General features: G+C 39.7%; 2 protein-coding genes and 1 pseudogene across 2 annotated transcripts; all 3 read left to right on the top strand.

Moving 5' to 3' along the window:
* Positions 1-2,684: 2,684 nt before the first annotated feature.
* Positions 2,685-6,509, top strand: LOC118335191 (annotated as a pseudogene).
* Positions 6,510-6,522: 13 nt separating this feature from the next.
* Positions 6,523-8,710, top strand: LOC118335190 (aquaporin-1-like). The gene is made up of 4 exons (XM_035671410.1): positions 6,523-7,008; positions 7,112-7,270; positions 8,209-8,289; positions 8,373-8,710. The coding sequence occupies exons 1-4, from the start codon at positions 6,649-6,651 to the stop codon at positions 8,565-8,567; spliced, it is 795 nt and encodes a 264-aa protein (XP_035527303.1). The 5' UTR covers positions 6,523-6,648; the 3' UTR covers positions 8,568-8,710.
* A 3,757-nt stretch (positions 8,711-12,467) lies between these two features.
* thoc1 (THO complex 1) lies at positions 12,468-19,069 on the top strand. Its single transcript, XM_035670569.1, has 21 exons — positions 12,468-12,575; positions 12,788-12,861; positions 12,960-13,020; positions 13,118-13,187; positions 14,223-14,341; positions 14,440-14,488; positions 14,578-14,673; positions 14,778-14,860; positions 14,948-15,021; positions 15,118-15,226; positions 15,360-15,494; positions 15,700-15,800; positions 15,916-15,982; positions 16,256-16,306; positions 16,417-16,487; positions 17,274-17,369; positions 17,566-17,631; positions 17,739-17,822; positions 17,934-18,081; positions 18,198-18,282; positions 18,638-19,069. The coding sequence occupies exons 1-21, from the start codon at positions 12,528-12,530 to the stop codon at positions 18,913-18,915; spliced, it is 1,965 nt and encodes a 654-aa protein (XP_035526462.1). The 5' UTR covers positions 12,468-12,527; the 3' UTR covers positions 18,916-19,069.
* The last annotated feature ends 263 nt before the right edge of the window (positions 19,070-19,332 follow it).

The following is a 19,332-nucleotide window of genomic DNA, read 5'->3' as shown; positions in this document are numbered from 1 at the left end:
TGAGAAAACATGCAATGACAAAAGTGAAAACCAGTGAAGAAATGGCTAGAGTTGCCAAGTTCCCCTTTAAATCAGTGTATGTGTGTAGACACAGGAGGATAGCAACAATTTCAAGTATGATCAGTTGAAAGGTGGAGTAAGAAATTCTGAAGCAGGGGCAGATCTTGAGGAGTAACACATTAATTTTGTTTAATTTGTAACAAGTTGAAGAAATGGAAATTAAGTTCAATGAAAAAAGACATGTATTTGAAAGATTTGGAAATAAAACAATCTATTGATTTTTACTGTACCTTGTAGATGTTTCTATTCAATGCTGTCTTATTGTGCCACAACAATGTAATATATTTGAGGTAAAATATCTTCATTTGGAGGATTGTCCAAGCAAATATTTATACATGTGATTGTTAGCGATTAAATCAGCATATATATATAAAATAGTCTGCAACCCTTGCCACCTGTTCTCGAGAAATCCAATACCATGACGAATACCATAATTAAAACAATAACACAGCAAAAGTTGCTGCTGCACAGCTAACATCACGACAACAGATATGCGTGGCAAACTAGAAAATAAGCTTAATGTCCATGGGCAAGTAATTTAACGTTACCTGACTAACAAATTGTGGCTGGAATAACAAGTTAGTGTTATGTGGCGGGATCGACTTTGTTTGTTTCCCATTTACAGAGACAGGGCTGTACAACCACCAGAATGTTTTTCATTGCATACGAAGGATTGAAAGCTAGCAAACCATGAGTAAATATTCGCTGAATTGGAAAAAAAGTATATTTAACATATATTGGATATAACCTGTAATTTAGCATATCTCCTTATCCAATATATGCATACAAAATATGCAGGGCCCACACTCCTTATAACAAGAATATGGTATTTAATCTGGTACATGTTTAAGTTGAGAGGAGACTGCAAACATGGTCAACACCATGACAGTATGAATCTTAAACTAGGGAGGAATATTGGGTACTCAGTTATGCTTCCAGTCTTCTAGTGTTTTCTTTGTACTGCCCAGCTGTTGCTGCTGACTGATGAATGGCTTCTCACACTTGTGTTTTCAGCAGGTGAAGCATCCAATGGCAGCTTGCCGGGTTAGTGAGAGTTTTTCCCAGCAGCCAAGAAACAGCACATACTGGAGATTTTTCTGTCTCGCACTTTCTCTAGCACTCCCTGTAGGTCACTTGGTCAGCCTATGGCAGTTTGCCAGTGGGCAAAGACTGAAAAGACTGAATAGCTTTTTGGCTTTGACCCTGCACCTTTTTGCTCATCTTTTGACAGAGTATGCGGTATTAAACTTCCATTCCAAGGAAGTGCTGCACAGTGGTTGGGTTTTAAGGTTAAGTTCCATTCTTGCTTAGATTGCTTGAGCTATAGAGAGAGACATTAGCCCTTATCGTAGATTTTTTGGACACCCAACCATTGGAGAACTTGTAGGGCACTTGGACTGAACAGAATCATACTTAGGCCATTAATGTGCTCCTCTGTAAAGGTTTGTGGATTAACCATGGATGTGTCTTATTTGGGCATAAATATATCTTAATTGAATAAGGGTTTTGATACTGCTTCAGAAAAATGGCCAATAAGCACTTTGCAACACCTTCTGGTGTTTCTGTAACAGATATTGGAGTGAGTTTAGACAAGGGTTACAACTGCAGTACACTGGGTCATATGCCAGCAGGTCACCTTCTAGTTACAATGGGCCGTCTGTACAGCAATGTTTATTCAAGTGGCTGGGCTTTAAATTTAACCATTAAACCCCCCCCCCCATTAGTTAACTGTATCATTGGTGGGATCCAAATAGGTTTAAGGCCACATTCAGAACGATTTCAGCCTTATGTGGAAAAAACTGCAATGTCACCCTACTTGAGCAACACAGCAAAGATGTGTAAGACTGAAAACCACACTGTGGTCAACTTCATTAAGCAGGAAGAGCTCCTTTCACTCCTTCCTTGCTTTCAGGCATAAAACCAAAATTTCTTTCTTTTTGGTAAGAATAGGGCTGGAGTGGCTGTCAGTCATGTGGTTTCTCAGATGCAAAGGGCCAACATGGTATATGAAATAAACCAGATGACATCAGTTCATCTTTGTCCAGTTTTTGGGGGCCTCTTTCAGATTAACAATATGACCGGCTAAACTAAAATTCCAAACCAATGGTGTATCATTTAGGCAGAGACAGGCAGTTTGATTTGATAGGAGGAACGGATTGTTCAAAAAATTGTGATGGCTGTATTGGTTGCCGTTTTTAGTTACGCCTACCAGTAAGGAGTGAGATCACCACTGAAAACACAATCTTCCAGGAAGCAAGTTTTCTATGAAGTCACAATTTTATGGTCCTTTAAAGGTTTCCATTGGCTCGCAGCCTGTTTTCCAAGAATTTCAATTCCCCATTTCAACGAGTCTTTGTTTCAGCCTATTAGCTCAAAAAGATATTTTGAGTAGTATATTAATGTCAAATTATTATATTTAAGTGTGGATCACACCTCTTACAATATATATAGTACAGTAGATAAAGTCTTCACATATATGTTATATGTGTTATCCTTTGCAACAACAGATGATCTCATTGTGGGAGGGGACAGATCACAAAAGGTTTCTAGGAAAAATGTAATGGCAGATTTGTGATAAGGAAACAATATGTGATTATGAGCCTTATTTAAGGAAAACCATCCAGGCTCAGCAGGAGTCTTTTCCCAGCAGACTGAATAGACAACTGCACCATGGACTAGGATTTAATTCAAGCTTTGGAGCTGGGCTCTGGATAAAATGTTGGGGGATCAACAGCCAAATCCAAACTGGACTAATTGAACACTAGAAACTCATTCATAACCATTTAAACTTAATTTAAACAATGTTTTTCTGTGGTTATACTTGTTTATAAACACAGAACTTGTCTTGTCCGTGCTTGATGATTTTATGTTTTTTACTTATTTTAAGCAACTGGGTGGTGGACACCTTGGAAGCTGTAAGTATCATTTTACTCTGCTTAACAGACCAGCATACATATTGATTATGTACTTGACTTGCTTCAGTTTACTGCATGGTTGAGTTGTCTGTGTTCATCCTATAATCTCTGAGTTAGGTTGAGCTCATGACTTTTGCACCGGCTCTTGGCTCTGTTTTCAGGCTTTAGAAAATCTAGCCCATTGACGGGAGACTTTGACCAAACCAACTCATTTTGCTGCCATCCAAGCTTTTGGGTTTGGTGGGAGGGGCTTATCAGAGGGATAGGAGACAGCAGGGGGAGAAAAGCGAAGGTTTTGCCTAGGTTTGCACAGATTAAGCCTATTGCAGCTTTACTATTTGAATAGTTGCTAATTTATTTGTATTGAGGTTAAGCCCTTGAACTTTTTATTTAATTTAAACATTATTTTACATTTTATCTGTGATTTGTATGTATTTCAGTAGGTAAATGTCTATATTATTCTCTTTTGGATAACACAAACAATGTGTTGTTGAGGCTGCTGATTTGGTGATTTGGTGGTTGTTGGTGGTTGTGATAAATTTAGCTCAAGTTCTTTAGCTAAACTCATGCTGAATAAATTATTATGCAAACGTGGTATATGTACTTTATGTTAGGTGTCAAGAGTCTGAGCTCTTCACCCCTGGCAAGGAAACCCCAAGCTTAGCACAGCAGGGAGGGGGGCGGGGTGATGATTACTTCCTCCCCCTGTAGACTCAGAGCCTACAGGTGTATGCAAGGGTGGAAGTGGAGCTTATGGAAGGCTTTACAGTAGAGTTAGATAGTGTCAGATATGCACATACCAAAAGAAATATTGGTTGACAGTTGGCAGGTCCATGGAGCTGCTCATAGGGTTAGAAAGCACAACCTTTGTCCTTCCTGTCGGTACTCCACAATTATCTTTCCACTCTCTTATCATATTTGCTTTACGATGTGCAGTTCCTTACTATACTCCTCTCCCATCTTTCTCTTCTGAAGTAATGATCCTCCCAATTATGTTATCACCTCTCATCTCGGGTATCTTGGCTGCAAATGTTATACTACAGTATATCTGTAGTGTGGTTTTAAATGTCTGAAAGCAATCTCAAACAAATCTCAGAAAGAATATGGGGGAAAAACAATTAGATTTCAGAATAGAAATAAGTTAAATGAATTAACAAAATCAGCATGAAGAAAAATGGGGAGGTATTCTTCTTTATTGTTGCCCAAGTCAAAGGTGATGCTTTGACTTTTTACTGACAAGATGACAAGAAGCAGCATGACCTTTTAACCTGTCAGTCCATTCACACAGAAAAGCAGAAGGAGAGGCTGGTTTCCTTGTCAAGAATTCAAAAGGATCCCATTTCCTTCACAGCAGCATATGACTGATGTTAACTTCAATGCGGCCGGCCCTGCATGACACATCCTCAGAATAGAATAAGTAGATTGAAAGATAGGGATACCAAGTACAAAGACTTGTAAAAAGCAGTAATGGTCAGTGTGTGCCCTTCACACATTTGATGAATGTCCTTCACACATTTTAAATGTTACATGCAGGCAATTAAGCCAAGTTATTGAAAATGTGTTACATAATTAATTTTTGTACAATTTTTATTCCTGTATCATTTGGAGGGATGGCCTATTTTTTTCTAAACAGGCTTTCTCAGTCATTCAGTCAACACATCTCACACAAAGTAACAGTTTGGTGTGGTTTCTAATGAGTTTGCGAGTAACAGTAAAAGCAGCACCGCCTTCTGTTAAACTGGAAAAGTACTGAAGAGAACAGGAGACGTGGAGGTCATTCTCACTGGTTGAAATGCATATCTCTCAGCTGTTTCTAATTAGGCCTGATTTTTTAAAGCCACACACTTGATGAATGTTGGTGAACGTCACTCATGATGTTGTCAGTTGCCTGTGCCACAGTCTTTGTGTTTCAGAACCTGTTTGTTAGCATAAGGCTGAAATTATCTGAGAAGACATGTCAGAAATAAAAACGTGGGCATTTTGGAGGGCCGTTCTGGCTGGAGTCCCTGGGAATGATCATCTTTGTCTTCACTGGCCTCTCAGCTGCATTAGGGGACCAAAATAGTTCTTATCCTGATCAAGAGATAAGTGGCATTTCCCTTTGGCTTGGCCGTTGCCACATTAGCCCAGGGTATAGGTCATGTCAGCGGTGCTCACCTGAATCCTGCAATCACCCTGGGCCTCTTAGCCAGCTGCCAGATAAGTATCCTCAGGGCATTTTTCTACATAATAGCTCAGATTTTGGGAGCAGTGGCTGGCAGTGCCATTGTGTATGGTATTAGGCCAAAAAACACAGATTCACTTGGTGTTAACAAGGTAAGGTGGAATCCATGTGCTTCCAATTTCCCTGAGTAATGCTCCTCTTAATAAATGACATGCACTGTTCAGGTTGAATGGCATTTGGGGAATTGTCTCCAGCCTGGTCTAGTTTCCTTGTGAAAGCCAGACACTCATTGTCTAAGTTGTGTGTTCTAATCTATAAGAAAAAAACATTTGCTAACTGCTGGTGATATTTGTAATTATCACTCCTGGTTTAGCTGTCATGCAACAAAGGCAGGCCTTCTCTCACCAGGGAGTGTTTTTAGGATGAAAGCTTTTGCTGTAATTTGTTAAGGACTGAACTCACTCAAAGCACTACTTAAAGCATGGTCTAACTGTTTTTCTTTTTGTTTTTTTGTTTTTAAGCATGCTTGATTTCATTTAAGGTTTTTGAGGATTGTTTCCATAATGCAAAAGTTACAGAAGATGCAAAATAATCTCCTAATCATAATTATTTTTCTGGAGACAAGAGGCAAACTGAAGTGTTTTCTCCTCTATTGCAGTTAAATGGAATCAACCCTTATAAAGGTTTCGGTGTCGAATTCCTGCTCACCCTCCAGCTGGTCCTGTGTGTGCTTGCAGTCACTGACAAAAGACGTGACGTTGGTGGATTAGCATTAGTCTGTAGCGCTGGGTCATCTTGCTGGAGTGAGTATATCAAAACATTTCCTCCCTCATTAAAATGGTTTCTCCATCTTGCTCTTGCCTGATACAATGGATTGGCGTAGAATGAACTAGCTGACGTACAGCCACAGATCCAAGTGGTGTTTTCCTCTGATATGGTTTATAGATCAGCTACACAGGATGCTGTATCAACCCAGCTAGATCCTTTGGGCCTGCAATTATACTGGAGTCTTTTGATGATCATTGGGTATGTACTGTGGAGCTTTAAATCCGGTATTTTACAAGTGTTAGACTCATGAGTCATTCTTATTTAAACAGGGATGTGTCTGTCCTGTTTTTGTTCGTCAGGTGTACTGGGCAGGACCAGTGAGTGCTGGTGTGGTGGCAGCTCTTCTGTACAATTTTCTGCTGGCACCCAGAGATGAGCCCTCGAACAAACAAGAGTCCTGTTCTGCTGTAGCTCACAAGAAAATGAAATTTGTGTACCCCTTCTGGAGGATGTCTGAGATTGTTCAAAAGAGCTTATCTGAGTAGAAATTTCTACTGTATACTGCTCATTTGTATTAAATAAAAAATTTCCTACTGCTCAAATGTGACCTGAAGTCTTGTGCAGCACATCTTTTTCCTGTTTCATCTCTTTTCTCCTCCCCTCTGCACACAAACCTCTTACACTATAAATACCGAAGCACCTACATGTCGGTTTAACACATCAAACACATTTGAAGCAGAGATGTCAGAAATAAAAAGCGGGGCGTTTTGGAGGGCCGTGGCTGCAGAATTTGTCGGCATGTTGCTGTTCATATTCATTGCTATAACTGCTGTCATTGGAACAGAAAATAAGGGGGAGAACATTGCTCAGGAGGTGAAGCTCTCTCTGGCCTTTGCACTGGCCATTGCCACACTGGCTCACAGTTTGGGGCACATCAGCGGGGCACACTTGAATCCTGCAGTCACTTTGGGCCTACTGGTCAGCTGCCAGATCAGTGCCATCAGGTGTGTTTGCTACATACTGGCTCAGATGTTTGGGGCAGTTGCAGCTAGTGCTATTGCGAACGGATATGGGCGTGGAAACACCCTTGGTGTTAACAAGGTAAGGGGTCATCCCTGTCTGTTTTATAAATTTGTTTTGACAGGAAAATAATTGGGATTTTACGTAATTTGCATTTATCTTCTGTTGATCTTCTCTTCTACAGCTAAACACGACTCTTGGACCAGGCTTCATCATAGAGTTCTTTGCCACCCTTCAGCTGGTTCTGTGTGTGATAGCAGTGACTGATAAGCGACGAAGTGATGTTAACGGTTCTGCACCGCTGGCTATTGGGCTGTCAGTGGGGCTTGGGCACTTAGCAGCTGTAAGTGAATCACAATCCTATAATTCTGCTAAATCTGTGGTTGGATTTTACAGCAATTCTGACAAGACCAACAGCAGACTAAAATCATTTCAGATGTATGTTGTAAAGGAGCCTCTTAATGGAGAAGGTTACCACTTCAGCCAAGATAAGTGCTGTAGGGATGGATGAGGTTTTAATTTGAATGATAGAGGGTGCAGTTAACAGCAATTTGCTGAAGATTTTTATGTTAGATTTGTTTTAAGACTGTCAGGTGTTGATGCTTGATTCCTTTTGTGGTCATTCGCAGCGCTGAGATGGATATCCTGTTCAGTCAGCGTTAGTAAGGGTCTACTTGAGACCACTGTTCCTCTGTGCCAATATAGTTTTCCTGTGTTTGGCAGGAATTGTCATGATTCAAGACTGTGTTACATAATTTTGCAGTGTGTGTGGCTGATGTGCCAGCAGTTCAGGAAGCGGGTGCAGCAAATCACAATTGCAACGACAGCTCCACAAATGTCATGTTATGTTGAATACAAATTATCAGCGTGTGTCACATTTTTGTAAGTGTATTTTCCTGGCACCATAAGGCAACTTGCAGAGCTACAAATGGGTCACTGCCTGGTGCCAAGACTAACTTGTATAATGTGGCTATGAGAAAATCATTAGTGTCACATTTGCTAAACTGCATTACAATGAGGAACAGTGGCCACAATTAGCCTCTCACAATGAACAACCTTAAAGATACTTGTTCATATATAACACTGTTTAAATAATTTTTAAAAAGGGTCTATTTTGGTCAATCAACTGCATTTTATTTTAATGTAAGATTACCTTGTGATTGCACAAATGGCCTGCACAGTTAATTTGCACATACATAGGCTAACTGCATATTCCCAAACTACTAATATGAATATAATTTGTTGAACTAAATAAATACTAAATAAATTTGCTATTTACAGATACATTTCACTGGATGTGGTATCAACCCAGCTCGCTCTTTCGGACCAGCCGTGATACGTGGTGAAATGAAGGATCACTGGGTAATATCAGCAAAGAGTTTGAAGCTTTTCCTCTAAAATCCCATTTTGTTGACAAATGTAGCTGATCTCTGCTTTCATTACAGGTCTACTGGCTGGGGCCCATGTGTGGCGGCACAGCAGCAGCTCTTATCTATGATTTCCTTCTGTGTCCGCGAATGCAAAACTTCAGAACGCGCTGGAACGTCCTGCTTAATGGTCCAGAAGATGAAAATGATGCAGGTGAAATAATTAGAGAAGGCAACAGCAGCCCGGGGCCAAGTCAGTGGCCGAAAAACTGAACAACATTCAACATTCGACATATGATTCATAGATGTGCTTTAAATATGGCTATTGATTATATTTTTATTTTCGTGTGTGTTTTTGTGGTTGCTTTTTTTCATGTATGTATTTTTAACCCATGAATACGTAATAATAAAGATTATTTTTCATCCAATTTCAGTATTTTCATCTTTGCAATTTTTTTAAAGTTCAAAATATGGTCAACATATCCTTATTTACATTATGCCGATACCAGAATAACGCATGGTATATTTAGATCTACTTGACCTTGACATTACTTTCTTCATAATGTATCACATACTGTATACAGTATTATTCTATTCAAGGTGTTTGGCGACAGTCCCAAAAATCAACACAAGGATGTGGATCAGGTAATTGCACATAAAAGCACTTTAAATTCTTCATAAGAAAAGGCATGATTAGACAAGATGTGGACATCATGGAGATTTCCTGTTTGGCTGTGTCACAAGAATGTCCTTTCTCCATCTACGCACACAGCCCTTCTCACATCCCGTTTTATGGCTTATGGGTATTTGATAATCCCACACCCTGGGCTAATCATTGAATAACCATCAAGTGACTTTAAACTGCACAGTCGAACATTTCTCAATAGAAACCCTGTGGTCTTAGGGCAATCCAGCCAAGGTCGTTTAAGCAGATGCAAGTTATTGTTAGCTTAACCACCAATCAGGGACAGGATAGCCGCTGTGGTTGGATGCACATCCCAGTGTTGAGCGTTCCCATTATTCTGCTCTGTGTGAATGATCATTAACAAAATGTCTGCGTCCCCAATAATTTTATAATGTCCTGTGAGGGAGTAAAGGTGTTCTATTTTGTTATATTGTCAAATGCAAGTTCCACTTATTGCAACACAACTAGCCAGGTGAAATCCATGATGGAAAATCACCGATATATAACACAAACTTTAATGCAACGTAAAGCATAAATGCAACAGATAGACACGCAAGGGGAAGAGGCTAAACTGATCTGCAAAACCTGCATAAATCAACATATTTCATTACATTTAATTGCAATGGGTGGAATAATATGTATCTACAGTCAGTACATCAATCTGTATGGCTTTCCTCCCTTTAAGGAGGAATATTACTCTGCTCTGGTGTATGTTACTAAACACTGTCAGTTTGGTTCCACAAAAACCTACTAAATTGCACTATGCTATTCAATTTATCAACGCAGAAAAGCTGTGTTGATGGGTTTATCTCACGTATATGACATGATTTCACATGATTTTTTATGGTGGAATTTCAGAGGCCGGTCATGTGACGCAGCCAATCTAAAAACTCTTTCCTTTGTGTGCTTAACCTCGGAGGTCAGAGCATTGTGTTTAGCCTCTTGTTTTGAAGTTTGTCCTCAACAACATGGACAATGCTCTTTTTGTTGCCTCTCAGTCATTTTGTCTGAGACTGTCCTTCATCAAATTATTTGGCTCTCATGTTGAGCTTGATTATTCCATGACTTGGCATGGGACAGTGTTCAGTGGTCCTCTCATTATTTTTATGTAGACAAAATAAACAGTTGGGCATGAAGGCTTAACCTGATTTAAACTGATTTGAGTTAATAGTATTATATTCAACCCAACAATATGGCATATGTAACACACAAACACACAACTTTACAAATTAATAGTATTAAAGAAATATTAAACAAATGGAAATATTCTATAGCAAATAACTATCAATGAATTGATCCTAATAACAAAAACTGCCTGATATAACTTCCTTTGTGCCAAAGCTCAATTATCCAAAAACTGAAACAGATTAATGAGTCACAGTGCTGCACTCAGTGACACATACATTACACCGCCTTGCTGCTGTGCCAAACAAATGCACTATTTATTTCTGTTTGAATTATATTTGCTGAACGCCCAGCTAATTTATGTAGTATTTTTTAAAACAAATACTATATATCTGTTACCTGTTCTTAAAGACTTACATCTTCAGAACGAACATGGGGTGGGGGGCCAAAGACAGCTGAGAAAGAACTGAGAGACAGACTAACACGTTACTGACTTTGGTATATTCATGGGGTTTGTTGTCAAAAAGAAAAATACAGAGTAATACCTGCATTTAAACGGACATACTGTACACTGGCTCCAACTTGAGGACTACTTGCCTTTAACCTTAACCTGAAACCCCCCTTCATCACTCTTCACCCCATCTCCACATACTGACTGATGCTGGGTCCTTATCTGCAACCCAAGAGTTACTCTTCATGCTCACTCCCTTTCTGCTTTTCATCAGTTTTTGGCAATGGTTCAATAAACGCTGTGTCAGAAAGGGAGGTTTATCGGGGTCGGGGCACAGCTAGATATCGGGTGAACTGTGTGCAGAACTGTGCTGGTGAGAAACAACGTGCCAATCAAAACTGCAGAGTAAAACAGTTCTCACTTCCTCTTTTTGTGACCACTCTGACCATACACATGTAGTAAAAATTACTCTTCAGCTCTTTCTGTGTAACACTACTGGCCAGCATTTTCACAGCTTTGTTGTTTTTCTCCAAGCATCAGCACAACACCCTTAGGTTCAGTTAACTGCTTTTATAACTGCAGGCCTGTAAACAGTTGTCAGGAGAAGCAGAGGGTCCTACTACTACAAATTACTTCAGAGGTCCTGACCCATGAAATTGCTTTGTAAACACAAATAAAAATGGGCCAGAGGTCCTCACATTGATTTACGGGTGTTTTAAGGCACAGACTAACACATGGCATCAACCAAATCCAGGTTATTAATGCCATTATAAAAAAAGTTAGATTTTCAACTAAACCAACAAAATTATAACTAAATCAATTGTGTGTGTGACTACACCTTGAATTTATTTGTATTTAAAAAATTCAGGGCCTTTAATTATGGACGTTGCAGTCTAATGCACCGCTGGTTCTAATGTGCTGTGTGACATTGTTGATCAGTAAAATGCTATCAATAACTTTAGGCCCTGCAGCCCAGTAGTTGGAATGTAAAAATGACGCACACACATAAAAAAAAACACACCAATATGACTGCTGTGACCTCTGTGGGAGGTATTGTCCATGTGACGTAAAATGCTACAAGGATTATCATCAGGAAAGGGTGTATTTCATGTTTATCCTGCCACGGGTACAGGACTTACACACACTCACGCACACAGACACCACTTAGTTTTTATGTGTATGACCTGACAGCTTCAACTAGGAGGCAAAAATACTGTGCAACGCTGCCGCCCTCTGGTGTAAATTGGATTTAGGCCTGCATGCTGATAGTCACACTAAAGGAAAACTAAAGGTCATAATGCAATTACATCAGTAATTTAAGTTAGACTCCTATCTTCTCATCCTAATATGAGAATGAATCTTTCTCAAAATATCTTCCATTATTTCACTCAGGCCATCATCATGCTTAGTACCACATCTTCCCTGTACACTCAGACGTGACAGTTTCACATATTTAATTTTTTCAGAAAGCATGTTTTTGAAGTGTGTTACTTAATATGCCCATCCAGTTTATCTAGAAAGCTTTCTAATTTTAACAGGTCACAAAACTGACGGTGGGACTGTGTTTAATAGGTTTTTTATTTATGAGGAAACATGATACGCTACAATTTGTTTTATTTATGATGGAGGAATTTGTTGCTCCTATTAAAATGAATGGTAGGTGGCACCACGCTTTCTGCATTATGTGCAATTACATATAATGTAGTTACCTAATGATACACTGTCAATGGTAGTTACTGAGCAAATCAAACCACAAAGAGGTAGCAGAGTTTAATATTAAAGCTAAGTTATGATTAAACAACTATTAAATTAAGTAAATTAAAAAGACATTGACAAAATACACAAGTACAAAATAAGTAACTGGCTGCAGGCAATAAACAGACAGTAACGTAATGCTCCTGAACGCACCCCTACGCACAGCCGAAGAAACCGGAAGAAGTTGAGCGGCAGTTCCGGTCGCGAAGGCGTAAAGATGTCGCCGTCCGTGTTTAATTTTGTCGACGCTAAAGACAAATTTACGGTGAGAAATTGCAGAGTAGCCTTTGTTTATCAGAGCCAGTGTTGTTATTTACCGCATTCTGTCATTTAAGTCATAGTCAGACAGCAGGCTGGTTCCTGTACGTCACTGTTTGCTCTTCTGTTGCTGTTCTCCCAGCAGGTAGCACAATGCTAGCTCTCTGAACGAGGCTTTCTCTCATAAACCTGCTCTGTTTACTCCTCACACACCTACAGGCCTCTGCCATACACGCCCTAGCTGCTAAAAACGGCAAGCATTTGGTAAATGCTTTCAACCAGATCCCTGGGAAGTAAGTGCTGCCAGTGTGCCACCTTCTGTAAAAGCTCTGGATATAACCTGAGTGACGATGGTTCATGAAACATCTCTCCATGTGTCGTGTGTTTACAGTGAGACGGAGAAGAAAACCACACTTGACCAGGCGCTAAGGGGTGTTCTTGGTGATCAGATTGTAAGTAAATTATTAAATGTTGTTATTATTGTCATTATTATTGTTATTATTATCATTGAAGTGACCTGGCTGTGTATGGAAACGTTTCTGTCTGCAGGTAGAGCAGAAAGCGAGCTGTGATGACTACTTGTCTCTCATCTACCTGAGCATCGATGCAGTTACAGAAGGTATGTTACTCTTGCTTGTAGGAAAGACAACAATGAATGAAGGAATACTTAGTTTAGTTTCGTACCATTCAAGTTACCCACCTGACATGGGATGACATGACACTACTAGGTTTGATCTGTATTGCTTTGATGTCCAGCAGTTGCTTTTGCAGTAAAACAGAATTGAGACGTTGGACGTAAATGCAAATACCTCCCCAGCACTGGCTTGCAATGATATTTAGGATGGATTTAGGCGCATTGTTCTTCTTGTTGAGGCCTCGCTCAAACTGGCTTCATCTTGTGTTGTGTTCTTGTGTTTTTGATTTCACATTGGGTTTATTTTTAATTTTGAATCCAAAGACTGCATGGAATAGTCCCTTACCCCCCTTACATTTATAGGCCACACACATAGAAAGACCACAGTGACCATAGACTGACTTGAATAGAGCACAGAACCAGTACTGTTACCATCTGCGTAAAGTGTTTTAATATCAAAGATCACATTTTTAATGTACGAAGGCATCCCTGTATATCATAACTAATTGTGTTTTACATCTTAATACTACAAGAGGCAAACAGTGTTGACGTCAATTAAGGTCTGTTAGTTTATTATACTGTCTCCTAATTTGAAAAAGAAAAAAAAAAAGGTCTCATGAAAAAGTATTTTGCAGAGTTTACACATTGACCATAATTGAAAACAAATGGAAACGTTAAGTTTGTTTCCATTGTAGGAGGCATAAAAATTGAGTATCCTAAGAAATTTGTTATGACATTTTTTGGGTCTTAAATTATATTTGGTATGAGGTCTTAAAAAGGTCTTAAAAAGCATTAAATTTGACTGTTAAAATGGTGCAAGAACCCTGTTACCACATACCTGCTGCACTTGTGTATTGTCTATACACAAACCGTACAAAAGCTCAGTTAGCACCAATATCTGACCACATAGTGCTGGTGGACCTGTGTAGTTTTTTTTTTAGTTCAGGCTTTCCCAACTCACAAAGCTTAAGATTTGTGCTGACTAAGCTTTTGCTGTCTTGTTTCAATCTCTTCATGTAGGTATCTGTTCTGCTACGACTCCTTTCCTTCTGCTGGGGGATGTACTGGACTGCCTCCCTCTCGACCAATGTGACAAAATATTCTCTTTTGTCGAGGAGAATGTTTCCACCTGGAAATCGGTAAATAAGCTATAGCCTCTCAATAAAGGCAGTTGAAGTATTTCTCCAGCATAATATACATAATTTGATCACTATGTCTGCGCTCCCCCATTTCCTAGAACTCTTTTTACACTGCCGGGAAGAACTACTTGTTGAGGATGTGTAATGGTAAGGATTGTACTTCATTCTTGTTGCTGAATAAGACTTTTTATCTTTTAAAAGACAGTTGTTTGTAACATACTTCTCAATCTTTCTAGATCTTTTAAGGAGGCTGTCCAAATCTCAGAATACTGTGTTCTGTGGGCGAATCCAGCTTTTCCTGGCACGTCTCTTCCCTCTGTCTGAAAAATCAGGTCAGAACAGCATTTGTGTATGTTATCTTTGAATAAATGAAACATCCATTCCAACCTCGTCTGATTTAACTTTTTTTTTAACGTATCCTTTGTGTTAATTCCAGGTCTCAATCTTCAGAGCCAGTTTAATCTGGACAATATAACAGTGTTCAACAAAAATGAACAAGAAAGCACTCTCGGCCAGAAGGTAAAGAGTAAACACCTGACAATAACTGAGAATTTAAAATCTGAAAGTTTTAGCTTTAATATTATTTTATGGTTTCCACGTTTATAGCACACAGAAGAAAAGGAGGATGGTATGGAGGTGGAGGAAGGGGAAATGGGAGAGGATGATGCTCCTGCACCATGGTGAGTGAAGCTCTAAAATAAACATTCACATTTTTACATTTTTTAAAATTTAAGTTACTGTTAATTTATGAAAACTGAGTCAAATGTTCCTTTCAGCTCCATTCCAATTGACTACAACTTGTACAGAAAGTTCTGGACGCTGCAGGACTACTTCAGAAACCCTGTGCAGTGTTACGATAAATTCTCTTGGATGACATTTCTTAAGGTAATGTACTTAAGCACAAAAGCTGAGGACTTTTTTTTTTATTCGACACTCGCCATTTGTCAGAAAATAAATACCAAAGCAGATGCTGCGTAGTGACTCATTGCCAATGTGAATTCCTCTTTGTCCTGCACAGTACTCGGATGAGACCTTGGCAGTGTTCAAGAGCTACAAGTTGGATGACATGCAGGCCTCTAAGAGGAAGCTGGAGGAGCTGAGAGCAACAGGAGGAGAACATGTCTACTTTGCCAAGTTTCTAACTAGTGAGAAGGTGAGAACACTTTTTTTTACCCTGGGAATGATTGGCAGTTCATATTTAAAGGCTGGATGAGATATTTAATTCCACTTGGTTAATACAGAGCTGGCACAGTAGTCTCATTTTAATATGCTCTACGTTTTATTTCTGTTGGAATATGACCACGTTAAAAAAAATAGGTTGTATATTACCTCACTTTTTTTTCTTTTTTCATCTCCAGCTGATGGACTTGCAGCTCAGCGACAGCAACTTCAGGCGACACATTCTACTGCAGTACCTCATCCTCTTCCAGTACCTGAAGGGTCAGGTCAAGTTCAAAAGGTAAGGCACGTCTCTGCTCTGACCTCGTAGAACAATAACCTTACATTTGTGTGGAAAACAAACAGTCATCAGTTGTTGGGCGGTTCATATTTTGTATTTCTTTGTCCTCGTACAGCTCCAGCTCTGTTCTGAATGATGACCAGACTACGTGGATTGAAGAGACAACTAAACTGGTTTATCAGGTCAGTCACACTGACATATATCATGTATACTAGTAGATATTGTAATCCATAAAGAAATGTGCCTCACTGTCTTCACATTACTCTACCTATTAAGATTTACCTGGATCATTATAGACTTACATAGGAACTTAGAAAAGGTCAGCACACTGAAATCAGCCATGCCAATAACTTTGGTTTGATTTGGGAAGGTTCTGAGCTACTTGCCATTTACACAATTTTACTTTTTACTTGCATTTCTTTGACCTGTATTAATCTGTGACTGTTCTCTTGTAGCTGCTGAGAGAGATCCCTCCTGATGGAGACAAGTTTGCCACCATGGTTGAGGTAAGCTTTGGGAAAACTATATTAAATATTAAAGGAGTCTTGTCTGTACAGAGTCGCATCCTGTCAAGTTTGTTCTTCGTACACCAGAAATGTTTCTTATCTTTTGACAGCATATCCTCAACACAGAGGACAACTGGAATGGCTGGAAAAATGAGGGATGCCCGAGCTTTGTGAAAGAAAGGTGAAGCAATTATTTTATTTGTACGCTGATTAGTCAGTTGTGTTATGACCCAGCTCTTAGGCAGGAGACACACAACAGTAACGGTTAAACAAAAAGATATTTTATTAAACCAAATTAAGGGTTATTGTAGAGTGAAATAAGGCATAAGGATAAACTAATACTAAACAAACATACTAAACCAAACAGATGGGTACCTGTCAGGGAGAAGGCAGGAAGAGAGAGCAATATTTGCTCTGCAGACAGAAATAAATAACCTGGGAACAAACTGGGGCCCTCAGGTGTTCCATGTTAACCTGACTGCACCAGATGCTTGGGAAATTGTTTGGAAAAGGGCTGGCACTCGCAACAAAATACTCTGCAGATGATTGGATGAACCATCTGTCTATTACAAGAAAACTTGAGTCAGATCAACAAACCATATTACGCTGTCAAACTATTACCGAAGCCAGCCGGGAGTCTGGGGAAAAAAAAATGTTGATCAGGAAAAGCCTTCAGCACGCTTCTTTTCTCTTCTTTAAATGACAAAATACTCTTCAGTTCTGATACAACTGATAGCCCCTACACTAACTGCTTTAGCAGCTGCCATTGTTGACGCTTCTCCTACATGTTGACACACACACAGCTGCCACTAGTTCTTCACAGGATGTTGATTGGTCCGATACCACTGTAGAAACGCAGAGATTGAATGTTAATTCCAGTTCACCCTAATGATCACCGGCAGAGTGAGCAGAGAGACAGGTGAATCACACAGCATACGAGATAACACGCTTGTTTCCTCTTTAACAGGACAGTAGATGACAAACCCAAAAGACCAACCAGGAAAAGACAAGCTCCAGAAGACTTCCTTGGAAAAGGGCCGGACCGCAAGCTTTTCATGGGAAAGTATGTGATTTAATACAGGGGTGGGCTATAGAATACAATAACACACAGATGAAGGAGATTTTGATATATTAAGTCTGAAGTTTGAACACTGCTAAGCTTCCATCCTGCTAAACTATACTACATGGTGACCAAAGCTCAAGTGGAATGAACAATAAACCTGTGTTTACTTCCTTAATTCATTCGTATGTTTTGTTAGTGATGAGTTGACTCGACTGTGGAACCTGAACCAGGACAACATGGAGGCATGCAAGTCAGACAGCAGGTCAGTGGTTCAGAAAACCAGGTAGCAACCCCCATTTACAATCACATTCACCTTAAAATCAGTAGCTTTGTTTGTTTGTTTTTTTACATCTTTTGTCTTTCTTTCAGGGAGTTCATGCCATCACTGGACGAATTCTTTGCGGAGGCCATTGAACAGGCCGACCCTGCTAACATGGTTGAGGATGAGTACAAGTAAGTTTGCAAGAATGAAAGTCTTAAAGAGCATTGGTGGCTTTATTCCAAGTTTCCTCAACATGTGTGTGTGTGTGTGACTCTTCTGTATCTTCCTGTAATTTAACGCAGGGTTGTGCGCAACCCAAACTACGGCTGGCGCGCTCTGAGGCTGCTCTCCAGGAGAAGTCCACACTTCTTTCAACCAACTAACCAGAAGTTCAAGAGTCTGGCTGACTACTTAGACAGCATGGTTAGCAAACTGGCCAAAGAACTGCCGGTAAGGATTTTCTGGACTTTAAAAAACAGTGTCCATCATTTTTAAAAAAGACTGCGTGATGGCCACATAAACTGCTGACAGGCACTGATAGTGTGATTGTAATTCCATACATGTAGAAGGATATCCCTTCTGAAGAGATCAAGACGGGAGAAGAGGATGACGACGACAACGGAGACAATCTTCTGAAAGACAGTAATGACAGTAAGTTCGAGTAGTTATTCAGTACCTCTTGTTTAGGGTCACACTACTGTTTAACCCAGCAGTAGCAACTCCTTTTTATATGCATGTTTTTTACACAGACACATTCATTTAGGAGAGGAATGATCTTCAATTCAAGCTTTCTGTAGGAATATATGGAACATTTATTTACACCCTAACATAGGGTTAAGTAAAGAATTCAACTAAAATGTAACATGCCTTAGTTTATCCTTCCCCCCCGCTTGACCCCTGTATTCCTTTAGAGTCCTGGTTTCAGTGATTAAATCACCTCATCCTCCACTTCCGTCCTTTTTCGATTAAGAGATTATTTTTATACTCCCTATTGTCTTTCTTCCAGGTCCCAGCATACAGAGCAAGATGGTGACAAACCAGCAGATGGATGACATGGCAGCCAAACTGGGTGCTCAGTGGAAGACGCTGGCTTCTCATTTGGAGATGAAGGCGGCAGAGCTGCGGGAGATCGAAACAGACAGTGAAGATGTGGACATGCAGGCCAAACTGCTGCTTGTTGCCTGGCAGGACAGAGAGGGAACACAAGCCACTGTGGATAACCTGGTCACGGCTCTTAATGCTGCAGGATTCTCCCAGATTGCAGACAGCCTCAGTGAGGCTTAAAGTAGATCATGTATTACCCATCAGTACCTCCATTACGTCATTGCAACATCCTTTTTCGTACCAAAAATTGGAGACTAAAATTTTTGTATGTAGTGTAGGCTGGAACAAGTTTTTCACTGTAGAAAATCCAATAAATGTTTTTTTTCTAATAAAACAATTGGTAGACCTTTCATTATCCCATGCTCACATTAAAGAATCTCACATCTTGGTATAACAGTTTATTTTCACCACCTATGAAAAGCGATCAGTCAATAACTTATTACAGAGTGGTGATGGTTAAGTCTTACACATTGTGGCAAGAGTGATCAGAAAACCTGCAAGGAGAAACGAAGTGAAGCATAGCATTTTAATGGTACAGATGTCAAGAGTCTGAAATCAGTGTCGGCAAGATCGATGTTGGAGGCTTGGTGAGTAAAC

Source organism: Morone saxatilis, unplaced genomic scaffold, assembly GCF_004916995.1.
Source record: "Morone saxatilis isolate NCDOM2014 unplaced genomic scaffold, NCSU_SB_2.0 Contig23, whole genome shotgun sequence".
Classification (NCBI taxonomy): Eukaryota; Metazoa; Chordata; class Actinopteri; family Moronidae; genus Morone; species Morone saxatilis.
This window is presented reverse-complemented; position numbering and strand designations above follow the sequence as displayed.